This window comes from Rhipicephalus sanguineus, chromosome 4 (assembly GCF_013339695.2).
Source record: "Rhipicephalus sanguineus isolate Rsan-2018 chromosome 4, BIME_Rsan_1.4, whole genome shotgun sequence".
In the NCBI taxonomy this organism is placed as follows: Eukaryota; Metazoa; Arthropoda; class Arachnida; order Ixodida; family Ixodidae; genus Rhipicephalus; species Rhipicephalus sanguineus.
The window spans coordinates 82,944,315-82,955,798 of NC_051179.1; the positions used below are offsets into that span (position 1 = coordinate 82,944,315).

General features: G+C 49.1%; 2 protein-coding genes across 2 annotated transcripts; both read left to right on the forward strand.

Annotated features, from left to right (window-relative positions):
• Window positions 1-125: 125 nt before the first annotated feature.
• Window positions 126-4,310, forward strand: LOC125758248 (microtubule-associated protein futsch-like). The gene is made up of 2 exons (XM_049415256.1): window positions 126-2,705; window positions 4,188-4,310. Exons 1-2 carry the CDS (start codon window positions 126-128, stop codon window positions 4,308-4,310), a joined length of 2,703 nt encoding a protein of 900 aa, XP_049271213.1.
• On the forward strand, window positions 3,491-10,807 carry LOC119390344 (uncharacterized). The gene is made up of 5 exons (XM_037657947.2): window positions 3,491-5,510; window positions 6,158-6,265; window positions 6,987-7,182; window positions 8,623-8,749; window positions 9,177-10,807. The coding sequence occupies exons 1-5, from the start codon at window positions 4,431-4,433 to the stop codon at window positions 9,418-9,420; spliced, it is 1,755 nt and encodes a 584-aa protein (XP_037513875.1). The 5' UTR covers window positions 3,491-4,430; the 3' UTR covers window positions 9,421-10,807.
• The last annotated feature ends 677 nt before the right edge of the window (window positions 10,808-11,484 follow it).

Genomic DNA, 11,484 nt, shown 5'->3' on the forward strand with positions numbered 1-11,484 from the left:
AGTTGTCAGACATCTTGACATCAAATGAGGATTTAGAGCTTAATGTTACGTCAAAAGAATTTGCAAGCGAAGAAAATGCACGTGAAACTAAGGGTGACGTTGAAATCACAACAGTCAATGAGGATATGCCAGTCATCAAAGTGCCAGAGATCAACGTGTCGAGTGAACCGACCCTACAAAGTAAATCGCCTCCTGAGCTGAAAAGTGGTGCTACTGCCAACGAAAGCATCGTTAATGAGGAAATCACCGATGTGAAGGCAGATATATTAGTAAAGAAGGTGCCAGAGTTCGCTATGCCAAATGAAGTGAACACAGAAATTGGTTTCACAGATGTTACGAGCGAAAGAAAAGCGCACCGAAAGAGCATTGACAGTGAGAACAACGAAGCGAAGTCAGAGACTTCAGCAAGTGACTTGTCAAAGATTGTAGAGTCTAATAATCCGAACATGCAGAAGAACGAAGAATTTGTTAGTGAGGAACCTGTGACGCGAAACGCCGATGACAGTTCTGCCACCGGAGTGACTTCATGGACTTCGGCAGATAAGTCTCTTGAAAGAGATGAAACGACAAAAGATCCTGGGTTTGACGACCCCAACAAGGGTCCCTCGGAAATCTCTGAGGCTCGCCTTGATGGCCAAACAAAAGAGAATACAGAACAGCATACCGCTGTGGATGATGTCTCTGCGCAGGGAAAAGAGGAAGCGGCGTTCGAGCGCACAAGTTTGAGAATTAAAATGGCGAAGAGGTTTGCAAATGCCGATTCTTACGATGAGCTCGATGAGGATAACGAGACAGCCAGCACCGGTGCAGAGAGTGCGGAAAGCGATACAATAGAACTGCTACGCTCTGATGATGCGACGCAAGGTGACAGCGTCGAAGAGGTTGACAAGGTCTTTAAAACCATCGATACAGTCAGCCTTGAAGACATCACAAAGGAATGTGTACAAATCAGCGATTCACGGGATACCAATGCGCTGAACGAAGAGCCACACAGCAACCAAGAACAAAGCGTGGGGGAACGTACACATGAAACGTCTGTAGAGCAGGAATCCCTCGATCATTTCGCTGATGATACGAAGAACCATGGTACACATACAAGCACCTCAGAAGGCAATGCACTCGAGACGGTCCCTGCAGAGTTTTGTGAAGCAACCGAGGATGACCACACTGCCGAGCTTGCAAAGGGCAGCGAAGGCGTTTTAAATAGCCTCCTTGTGGAGGCAGATGGCGGCACCTCGGAAGCTCTCAGTAAAGGAGGGAACGCGCACGCGCCGGAGTCTGAGAAACGATCATGCGAAGGAACAGATGGGCGCAATGTGACGCCAGAACAGTTTTCAACCGAAGACCTCGCTAACGTTATCGACAACAGTGAAGGTCGTATGACACTTACAAATACTCGGTCTGAAGAAGAGAAAGGAGACGCGCTCGACCCTGAAATTTCGGCATCTCAAAACATCGTCGATGCCACAAAGCCCAGCGCGGTTGAAGCGTATAATTTAACTACTGCAGGTAGTTCACTGAGCTACCATTTCGCGCGAGAAACCAAAGACGACAGGTCGTCATTACTGGCGTATGCAGAGGAGGTTGTGTCGACCGTTCTGACAATGTGCATAACGTACCTGGAAGAAAATGACCAAGAATGGAGGACAACAGAGCTGGTGGATCACGAGTTGAACGCTCACGTGGAAAGCACAACAGAGAAAGCTACCAAGACTGCTTCGGGTGATGACGACGAAGAGCATGGAGCGTCTCTTCTACAGTCGGATTACGCAAACGAAGGACCTTCTGGTGGTGACGTCTTCGAGCCGATTGTTTCAAGACAATCTGCTTTTGAGGAAGCGGTACCGCTGGCTGACCAACAATACCTCAACACCAATCGTGATCTGAACCAGGCAGTGCCGATTATTTCAACCTCTGCCGAGAAGGCGGAAGATTCAGGCGAGATGCCGAGTTCTGCACTAATCAGCGAGAAGCAAGGCGAAGCAGAAAATGAGAGGCAAATTGACGAAACGGCAACAAAGAACAAGACGGCAGACAATGCTGAAAGTGACGTGCCGCTGAAAAGCGCAGAAGACGCCAGTGACAACACAGCGAGTATCTCCGAAGCGTTAACAGAGGACGCCGGGTCTAGTGAGACTCACAGCTCCACATCTGGAGCGAATAAGAATCAAATTCCGGACCAGGTTGTAGTGCAATCAGATCAATCAGAGGAGAAGCGGGGCGAAGAAGAAGAACCTGTGGTAGCACATGCACCCGACTTCGCCAGCAGTGACACTACCGCAGAAGTGTCAGAGACGCGGCGAAACTTCGTAGAGAGTGACAGCAAGGACGACAGCGAAGAACCTGAGCACATCATTGTAATGACGGCACCTTTAACAAACCAAGAAAGTAAGCTGCACGAAGAGTCGTTCACGGAAAGTGCAGCCTGCGTCAGCGAAAAGGAGTTTGAACGTTCAGTATCCGAGGTGCAAGCACAGGGAGGTGACGACAGCAGAGTAAAGGAAGAGGCTGAGCACGAAACGGCAGCCAACAGTTTTAGTGAGTCTTCCGCGACAACGGTTTCTATGAAGACAGAAGATTCAGGAAAAAGCGTGTCGGTGTATTCCTCGAGAGCAAGCCAGCAGGCATCAGACCCTGTTCCAGCCAACGAAGTGAATAAGGACAACTCCGGTACTGAGAACACACGCGAAGCTGATGTTGAGAACGTACCGAATAAAGAAATTAATGAAACACGTTCACTGAATGTGCAACATGCTGTGGCCGACTCGAATAACAACACTGAAGAAGGTAGCGAAGAAACCCCAAGTCAGCCCGAGGCCTTTCAAGAATCAAGTGCGCAATCCGACGTTCCACATAATGCAGAAGTTGGCCATCAGGATTGGGATATCAGGGAAGAAGCTAAGAAAACCATTGTACCTGACAGCCGCGACGTGTCTTTGCAAGACGTGTGTACAGAAGTAGCCGTGAATAACGAAGAAAATAACAAGACAAATGAATTTTGTACACATGCAAACTATGACGGCTTCGCGAGTCAAAACGAAAAATATGTTTTCAAGCACGAAAGTTCAACAGTAGTCGACAACGACATGGAGAGCTTAGGTGCTCTCAGCACTGTGTACGAAAGCTCGCTGGAGTACGTTAGGTCTTGCACTGACGAACACATCAGTGCGAGCGAATTCACCGCGACCTTCAGCGGCGATTATAACACTGTTGGCGAAGCAACGAATTCAAATATATTTTCCTTCAAACATAGCACAGCAGTCGGTGGCGTTTTCGAAACAGAAGAAACAGTGATAAAGAAAAGGCCGAACATAACTCCAAGGAATCAGTGGAATCACTCTCAAGTGCTGACGCTGAAAACGAAAGCACTCGGGACGTGGAAAAGGCGATGAATGACCCAGCAGTGCCGCCGGACTTCGTCCCTGTAGAAGCAGCTGAGGCTACAGGCAAACCTGTTGACACAAACGATTCGTTGGCCGGTGATATACACATGAATGCGCAAGAAGAAAAAGAGATGAATGTTTCAGAGGCTTTTAACGACTGGGCAACCTCACGGGAAGGCAGCAAAGAGAACGTCGCATCGATGAAAGGCATGGACGTTTCACTCCAGTCGCGAGACAAACTGGACGAAAAACATGACGTTCCGCAATCTAACAGTGTTCAATACGTAGCTGAACATACTTCAGATGAAAAGAAACCACGTGGCCTCAAAGCTAGAAGCTTGGATGAGGAGTTCACAAAAATACACGAAAAGGAACAGCGTGGTCTCAAAGCTAGAAGCTTAGATGAGGAGAACATAAGGCGATACGATACTTCGATCAGAGATCAAAGCGTGGATGACGTCGTTTCGGAAGTGCACGAAAGAAAGATTGAAAACACTCATGAGTCGCTCCAAGAAAATCGGCTGGCACTGGAACAAGACGAAGTTGCAACCATGGACTTCTCTGATGAAGACGATCGCTCTTTAGAAGACATGAGAGCGCACGAACACGTCGTCTCTGTGGACGTTCATGAAATACCGCTCCTTTATAAGTCAGACGACATAGGAAATGCCGAAACCGCTAAAGAAGATGCACGCGAGAAAACCGTCTTGGGTAGAACTAGTTCTGCAGTGACGACTACGGATGTAGCCTGCAACGAAGGCACAAATGGTGTTGAAAAAACAAATCTCAGTCACCTGGGCGTAGGAGTTCCAGTTGAACAGGCTGAAGTCGGTACCGAAGGACCCAGTGCCATCACCACTAAGGACCATGTCGACAGTGCAGATGCGGAAGGCTTATCTGATAAACTGCAACAGAATATCGGAGTGATAAAAACGGCAGTGATGGTGCATGACGAAACAAAACTAGAAGCTCTAGAGTGCAGCGAAGACCTTCTGCAAAGTGTGGCCACAGAGGCCGACTTTCCTAGCGACATTTACGAACACGCTGATGATGACACTGACGCTGGGATTGGAGAAGTCAACGGTGAACAACCAGCAACAGACCTACCAGCAGCGTCAGATGATGCTTCGAGTGTACGCCGAGATCAGCGAGTATTCCACTGAAGAGCGCGAAGGTCCTGACCAAGTGGATACATCGAACCAAGCTGAACAGCGTGATGAGGACACAGAAGTACCGCACAGGAGGTCGTCCAGTGACGCCGTCGAAGATACCATAGTACCGGAACACATTCAAAGCCCATCTAACAAGTCAAGCACCGAAAGCGAGTCAGTGTCTGAAAAACAAGACATCGGGGCAAACGGTGCTTTGAAATGTGCCGTAGAAGATTTTTCTAAGTTGATTTCGTCAGACGGCAGTGACTTCCAGGCATCCAAGAGAAAAGGTGACGAGAACGGTAGAATTCTTGACGCAGATGTCATCGCGGAAGAGTCCGAGGATAACGTGGTTCCAGAAGTCGCCGAAGCCGAAGGGGGCGACAAAAATCGAGAGCGTAACGGGGCCGACGCCAAAGAAGACCGCAAAGCCGGCAACGACGACCAGGAGGACAGTCTCAAGGCAGATTCCAGCGAGAGCTTCGACCTTTCAGCAGCGAGCGGAGAAAACATTGACAGTGGATCGCGAAACGTAAAAGAGAATACCACTCACAAGGTCACCGAAGCCGTCGAACAGTCCGAACGAACCGAAGGCGGAGCCACCGGAGATCAAGCTCGGTCGACCAGAATATTCCAGAAGACCGTGAAACGCACCGAATCCACTCGAACCGTGCGGAGGACGCGTTCTTTCTTGCCGTACACGAAGTGGATCAGGGGCGAGACGCGCCAGCGAGCTCGACAGGAGACGCGGGACGAAGACGACGTCACGGAGCCCGTTAAAGAGACCTTTGTGGCCCCCCAGCAAGCCTTTCCCGCGATGTCGATTCCTCGGAAGGGCCTCTGTCCGATGCCCGAGTCTTCTCCTGGCAACGTATGCAGCGTAGCTGTCCAGGCGTTTCCGAGTGTCGTCGACCAAGGGGTACAGGTCGAGTTTGACGAGCCGGATTGCATCACCAGGCTCGTAGAGCTTCAAATTGTAAGTATATTGTGACATTCTGTATTGTCCTTAAAACGAATAGAGGTTGTGTGGGAGAAGAGAAAGATAGGAAGTGTTCATTAAAGGAAAATAGAGACAACCCCGAGCTAGTATATTCTGGCAGAAACTGCTTCGCTCAAAGCAAGCGACTGTAAATCATTCCTCCGTGGATGATGAAGGCATCAGCACGTGTTGTTCATTCCCACAGGAACTGCATGAGCCTAACTCGGAGGTACACAATAAATGGCGCCGTCAGCATCTTGTAGGGTTGTTTTCGGGTCATGCATTCTAGAACTTGACGGTTGCGCATCGAACTTTCTACCACACTAGCACTGCTACGTTGTTTCATGTCAGAATCGCATGCCTCGAGTCACACTGCCCTTTTTAGCAGGCCCTAGTCAAGAAAAATCTTGGGGAAACGACACGCATTCATAGCCGGCACTCAAATGGCCGAGCTTAGGCAATTCAATTTGTGCATTTCACACTGTGCGGTCACTTGCCTGCGTAGTTACTTGACATTTAACTGGGCGCGATACTGAGCTAGCCATCCGCGCATGTTGTTGCTGCCAACACTTAAACAATGTTCTGATTTGTATTCTCGCCTGGATACGTAAAAAAAAAAAAAAATCTGCTGCTGTGTTTGTCAGGCCATGAACGAGCAAGAGGAGGTCCGTCGTCAGGACATGAAGGCTGCCTGCGAACTGGTCGAAAAACTAGAAGCGATGCAGCTCTCCGAGTCGCTCATGAGGACCCAGGTAAGCTCAGAAGGTGCTGTGGGAGTTTTCGCGTGCTTGTTTAAGTTTCCGTACGATTGGATTTGGAGAGAGAGAGAACAAAAAAATTCAACTGTGCTGTTAAAGTACGGGCAACGCAGGTACACAGGAGGAAGTTCTGGTTTAACGCACAGACAGAATCATTGTGAGATCCTCGTTCGTCGTCGCTTAGTGGCTGGGGTGTTTCTCTGGCCGGAACGAGAACGTGGGTCTGTTTCGTGGCTGCCGCATTTCATTCGGATTAGAATGCAAGAACTCCCTGTGTACGTTAAACACCAATGCACATTAGAGAACCCCAGCAGCTTACAATTAGTCCAGAGTCCTCCACTACGGCGTGCCTCATAACCATATCTTGGCTTGGCACGCAAGACCCCCGAGGCCGAATTCGTAAAACTCTTCTTTCGTCTCTGCCACTGGCTGGTCACCTTCACTGATGGTATTTCCAACGTTGCTATTGACTGAAATTTTGTATTCCTAACGATTCTGTTGTAGGCAATTTTTTGTTATAATTAGGTCCACAATTTTATTAATTACGCAAGGTCGTTACTTCTGCCTTACCATTTATCGTGGTCCCACGGGCTATCATGGGCGACTCTGCAGTAAGATAATTGAAAGAATCGCAGCGTCCTTTGATCGGTTCCCACGGTGCCTTAGTTTTTCGCTGTATGAATGTTGCTGTCTTCTTTTTTTTTTCGCGTCGCAGCTTCGTGCCATGGACGCCGAGCGGCGGGAGCAGAGCGCACGCGAGGCCCGCCTTCGGGACGAGCTGACCGCGTGGCAGGAGACGGTGCAGCAGCAACAGCTCCTGCTGCAGCAACTCAAGGAGGACCTGGACGACACCGAGGACACGCTGGCCGCTCAGAGGCAGGAGGCCAACAGGCTGCGGGAGCAGATGCTCGGTGGGTGGACGTCATGGGGAACTTTGCGCGCGCACCTTGTTCTCCAAGAAGCCTCTCCTCCACTCATAGGCGTGCGCAAGGTTCCCCAATAGGAGGGGGGGGGGGTGTTCACCGCAGTTCCCGTACAGGTCGATGCCGGCGATGAATGTGTCGTTTCATGAACCGCCGTCAGGTGCCCAGACACCTGACGGCGGTCCCCCTACTTCAGAGCTGGTCAACTCTGAAAGAAAACGAGCGCCAGATTGGATGCGAAGATGAAAATGAAGCGATGGCGGGCTTATCACAAAGGCCTGGCATTGGTCCGCGGTTTTCCCGGGCGAAGGCGGGAAGTAAACAGTTCTTTCAATGCTACATCAGGAATCCCTGGTCGCCATTATTGCCAAAAAACATGCGTAACCATAACCTTGCGCATGAACAAATGACGTGAAAAGTCCGACTGAGTCAACGCGTGGTGCAGAATTGGCGTCCCTCCTTAAACAATAAAGGGGCGGGCGGGGGGTGCTGGCATCACCCCCCCCCCCCCGTGCGCACGCTTATAGGTCCAATATTTTACAAGAACAAAGCTCTCGAATATGCATCAGACTACATCGTCAGGAAATAAAGGGCGCCCCTTTATAATGTATGTTTTAGAAGAAGACAAAGGCTTGTCATGCTTCCAGTACAGACAACTGTAGTTCTTTCTATGGATTGCACAGGCAAGATTGTTGATAATTTCTTGGGAATTCTGTTCTACCCCACAACTCACGTTCACCATTTTATATTTTCGTGCTCGCGCAGTGAATGAGATGAACACCGGAAACCTGCCGACGTCTTTGTTAGCAACCAGCAGAGTATGCTGGTTGCTAGAGAATACGGACAGGGAATATCGCGCAGGTAGCTGCATTGATACTGTGCGTGCGCTCTTCACATTTCGATAGTGAGAAAACGCACGGACACGCTCGCATTATGCTCACGCGTATTCCCACAGCGCGAACGGGCGCATAACCAGGCTCATTACGCATCAACTAGCCCCAGTTCACCACTCTCCTTCACACGCAGTATTTTGGAGGTTAAGGGTACGCGACGGGTGGACAGGCCAAGGACAAGACGATAAGGTCTCTACCTTTATACTTGCCGTGTTCCCGGTAATCTATATTTAAGTGCTGGAGGCCCCGTAATCTCAGGTCAAGAAATTGTCTGAAGCACGAGACAGCACGAAATGCATGCTGCGCTCTGCGGGCGATATTCTTCTCGTCAGCGTTGCAACAGCCAGTGTGCATGGTCATCAAGTGATATACTTTCGCACTATAGCCCAAATTAATTACTTTCTGTTTGCACGCACTGAACTGGCTGAACACGTTCGAGCTTCTTGGATGCTAGTACGTATGAGCGTACTAGCATCCAAGAAGCATTTGAATGCTGGTATCTGTAAACGTTAAATCCGTTTTCAATGCCTCACAGTGCTCCAGGAGAGCTGCGACAGCGGCCTCCTCGTGGTTGACGTCCTGGGGAGGGCTGACAAGGAGGTCCAGACGCCTGACGGCGGCCAGCAATCTCTGTCCAGCTCCTCTCCTTACAAAGGAATCAGGTACAGTGTGGCCAGGCGTAATCTGCATTGAGCTGCGTGTTATTTGTGCCGCCTTTTTCTTCAATCCTGCTTTTAATACGACTTAATCACGTTTTGGGGGGATCTGAGACAAATGCTTCTTTTACGAATACGAGATTTCAGATGTTTTCGTCACACTAGATGGGAGACTTTCTGCACTTAGATTTGCAGAGATGGTCTTGGATAATGCGAAACGTCCCTGCAGTTCGTTTGCCCTTGCTTCTAGTAAAACTAGTCCGACTTGGAAGAACTGTTCAGCTTCCGCGCTCGTCCGAACAGGACAGTCGGAGAGAGAACTCGATCGAGTGACATATGATGTTGACATTTTTTTTTATTGTTCCTATTACAAACCACGTATTCTGCCGCTTTATTTCTCTCTCTCTCTCTCTCTCTCTCGGTGCGCACGCAGGCTGGACAACTCGTCACCGGTGTACCTGGACCAGCTGAGCCAGCACCGGCGACTGTCGGCGCTGGTGAGCTCGCAGCTGGAGGCCACCGCCAACAGGATCGCCCAGCTGCGGAGGGAGGCCGCCACCAACCGACCCAGGGGCTCGACGATCGACGATTACGTCCAAGACTTGGCTGTAGGCACCCCCAACGTCCTCATTCGACACCCCGACGCGCCACCGTCTGAAAGCGCTAGCGGAACGTAACGCGCGTTACAACTTTAGGGGCCGCACTCTAGAGCTGCGGTCATTTGAAGATTCCGTAACGGAAAACTTATGTACAGCGCGGCTAGACACATCGAATTGAGCGAGAGATACTGAAAAGTTACCATCGTACAGCGGTGCATGATGAGCTTTGTTTCTTTTTTTTTTGTTAGTGGCAACCGAAAGTATGAATGGGCGATAAAAAAACGAGAGTTTGACTTGAGGGCGCTAAACATTATTCGTGGCAGATGCCGATGTCACAAAGCGTTAATGTAATCGGCTATGGCCCGAAGTGATGTGTCCCGGCAACAGACGCGATAGAGCGATTGTTTCGCAGGTTAAGAGATGGTGTTTTGAGGTAACTGGTAACACAGATCTGAATGCGTGCAAAAGATGGCTTTTCGGAAAGGAGTGACATTTATACATGGAAAAATGAGGCTGTGAACAGAAATGAAAACGCCTTTTTTATTCAAATGTTCCTTGTGGACAGGACTCAACGGTATATGATATGGCTAGCGAACCTGAAGCATTCGGTGAGGCCCCTCTTGAGCTAGCTCTGCGGTATATTAACACTCGAGGTAATAAACAGTTTATCGAGATTACATACTGCACGTAAGTGTTTTAAGCGTCCCCATGGGCGTATAAGCAAGTTAACTGATTGCGCAGGGTCGACACAACAGTAGCACGAACCTTGGAGCACCAATCCGGTCCTCAGCTGTTCAGTCACGCCGCTTTCAAATGAGCTAACACAAGAGACTGCGTGATGATGCCAAATGACTTTTATCTGCCGAGGGAGCCTTGGGCATCCGTCCTCGTCATGGAATAGTTAAGTTGGGTTTAACGCAGCAAATGCGACAAAGGCTATGCTACGCCAACCGTGGCCCTCCTAAAGCAGTTTCCTTCCACCTGTGAATTGTAGCCGGTAATGTGAATCCGATGCCATAAGAAGTCCGGCTGTCATACAGGGCGCTTTCAGTTCCTACAGAGGGGATTTATCTTTTCGCGTAATTTATTACCTGTCGCGCAAATGTGCCAGGCCTGGCGTTATCTTTACGACCGTTAAGCGTATATCGGTTCTCACGCCGGCGTAAACAGTGTGTTTCTCTCTCGAATGTGAATATCTAAATATAATCACTTACTTGTACAACGTGGTGCAGTTCTAGTTAGTGACGAGAACCGTGGGAACCGCTGTGATGAACCTTATCACGAGCCATAGCAATGAACTAATCTTATAGCCTATATTTTTATTGATGTGAATTTACGCGATGGACAACGAGGTATCAATCTTTATTTGTTCGATTGACAGTTATTAGAAAGAATGTGGCTTTCACCGTCATCAGATGCCTGCAGGAGTTGATCGGCTTAAATAAATGAGCTGTTTTTACTTGGTTTTCAAGGTGTCGTAATAACATTGTATTCCGTACGAAACACACGTTTCCGCAACGAGGACACAACAGCCGCAGTTTGTTTCAGAGTTACGCACGAAAGGTCTGGCCAAATTATGTTTTGCCCCGTGTGAATATACTGAGTAGCATAACCCCACTAAAACGTCCTGCACCGCATTCATTGCGAATGGAAGACATTAAGCGAGCGATCACACATCCCTCTAGCGCGACATGTATACGCGCGTCGTTTTCTGAAATTTATCAAATAGAAAGTTTAACCGTGTCAAACCGGCCGCGAATGCGTGGTTTTTTTTTAGCAACGAATGCGAGATATATAGAAAAGAGTGAAGCCGACCCTGATCCTTGACTTAGCTGTATGCATAGGTCGGCAAAAAATGTGGAGCTCACTCAGGCTCACTCATGAAATATAGTTTGCGCTTAGGGCTCATTCGGACTCAGACTCACCAAAACTTCCCTCTAGCGTACTCACTCGAACTCAGACTCACTAAAATTTTTCTCAACCGGACTTACTCGGACTCAAGCTCACCAAAATATTACTCACCCGGATTCACTCAGACTCAGACTCATGGCTCGATCTGAGTCTGAGTGAGTCGACTCATGAGTGAGTTTGTCGACCTATGGCTGTATGTTATAATGGCACGTCGGCGTCCGCGTGCCCTGT